Here is a 1,916-nt window from a genome sequence, read left to right as displayed (position 1 = left end):
GACTTCCACAAGGAGTGTAGCAAGATGAGATGGGATCGTCTGAATATCCTGSTGGACAATGTGGCTGAGACACAAGATGAATACAGGTATTACTCTCCATATACACTCCTTTATGAATGGCTGCTAGTCTACACCCACAACCATACAAGTCTCAAGTTAAGTTCCTCCTAAATAACTCAAAGGACACGGGATAAGCTTAACCACGTTTAATTCTTCCCAAAGGGTCGATACAGCTGTATTCAGACATCACGTGTTTCCACCACCACAAGTAGATGGTGTTCTTCTAATCTAGGTCAACCAGAAGGGTTCAGAGAAGCCACTGGAACAAACTCCGATTTAGGCACTCCTCCTCCTCTCCAATCCTTACATCTATTATGGTTCGACAGGAATAAAGGAATAAACCATCATTTCTCCCTTCAGGGGATCTGACCTGACCTCAACCCCCTCATTCGCCTAATCCACAGATGTCCATCCGTTTCCACTATAGCAACCCTGTGACTTCCTCCCGTCCGACCCAGCACATTCCAAAGCCTACATGGTTATCCTACAGATAGCCATTACCTTCTGATGTAAAAACCAGTCTCTTTCACCCCACATACTATACTTCTGAGTACAACAATGTTCCAAGTTTAACCCAGAATCTAACACTTAGCAAGAGGATAGACATACGAACATAGAGAGGCTAGMTTGCTTCCTTTCTACCCTTTTATCTCTGGTCTGTCTTTCAAGGTAAAATACCAGTGAGTACATTACAGTAGTCGGTCAGTGACGTCTGGATTAACCTCTGGGGGAAAATGTGTTCAGGTTTACATCCCAAATGGCACACTATTCCCTACATAGTGCACTACTTTTGACCAGGGCCCAAGGAGACAGTGCACTATGTAGGGAATAGGGTGCCATTTTAAATCAAATTGTGTTCGTCACATGCGCCGAATACAACAGGTGTAGGTAGACCTTACAGTGAAATGCTGATTTACAAGCCCTAAACCAACAATGCAGTTTTAAGAAAAATACCCCCCCCTCCCAAAAAAGAAATAAAAGCAACAAATAATTAAAGAGCAGCAGTAAAATAACAATAGCAAGGCTATATACAGGGGGTACTGGTACAGGATCAATGTGCGGGGGCACCCGGTATTCAGGTAATGTTTCCACTTTAATTATTAAAGTGACTATGCATAGCTAATAACAGAGTAGCAGCAGTGTAAAAGGGGGGGGGGTGGTGCAATGCAAATAGTCTGGGTAGCCATTTGATTAGGTGTTCAGGAGTCTTATGGCTTGGGGGTAGAAGCTGTTTAGAAGTCTCTTGGACCTAGACTTGGCGCTCTGGTACCTCTTGCCGTGCAGTAGCAGACAGAACAGTCTATGACTAGGGTGGCTGGAGTCTTTGACAATTTTTAGGGCCTTCCTCTGACACCGCCTGGTATAGAGGTCCTGGATGGCAGGAAGCTTGGCCCAGTGATGTACTGGCCGTACACGCTACCCTTTGTAGTGCATTGTGGTCGGAGGCCGAGCAGTTGCCGTACCAGGCAGTGATGCATCCAGTCAGGATGCTCTCGATGGTGCAGCTGTAGAACCTTTTGAGGATCTGAGGACCCATGCCAAACTTTTCAGTCTCCGAGAGGGAATAGGTTTTGTCGTGCCCTCTTCACGACTGTCTTGGTGTGCTTGACCATGTTAGTTTGTTTGTGATGTGGACACCAGGAACTTGAAGCTCTCAACCTGCTCCACGGCAGCCTCGTCGATAAGAATGGGGGCGTGCTCGGTCTTCCTTTTCTGTAGTCCACAATCATCTCCTTTGTCTTGATCACGCTGAGGAAGAGGTTGTTGTCCTGGCACCTCACGGCCAGGTCTCCCCACTGTGGTCATCAGCAGACTTAATGATGGTGTTGGAGTCATGCCTGGCTGTGCAGTCATGA

The 1,916-nt window shown here is 46.6% G+C and overlaps 1 protein-coding gene across 1 annotated transcript in view; it reads left to right on the top strand.

The window, feature by feature from the left end:
- sacm1la (SAC1 like phosphatidylinositide phosphatase a) overlaps positions 1-1,916 on the top strand; it is a 70,408-nt gene that overhangs the window by 54,780 nt on the left and 13,712 nt on the right. The window contains 1 exon segment of the mRNA XM_070438314.1: positions 1-86. This exon segment is cut by the window's left edge and continues 46 nt beyond it. Coding sequence (XP_070294415.1) covers positions 1-86 — 86 coding nt within the window.

Source organism: Salvelinus sp. IW2-2015, unplaced genomic scaffold, assembly GCF_002910315.2.
Source record: "Salvelinus sp. IW2-2015 unplaced genomic scaffold, ASM291031v2 Un_scaffold762, whole genome shotgun sequence".
Lineage (NCBI taxonomy): Eukaryota > Metazoa > Chordata > Actinopteri > Salmoniformes > Salmonidae > Salvelinus > Salvelinus sp. IW2-2015.
The sequence above is the reverse complement of the archived record's forward strand: the minus strand, read 5'-3'. Positions and strand labels throughout refer to the sequence as shown.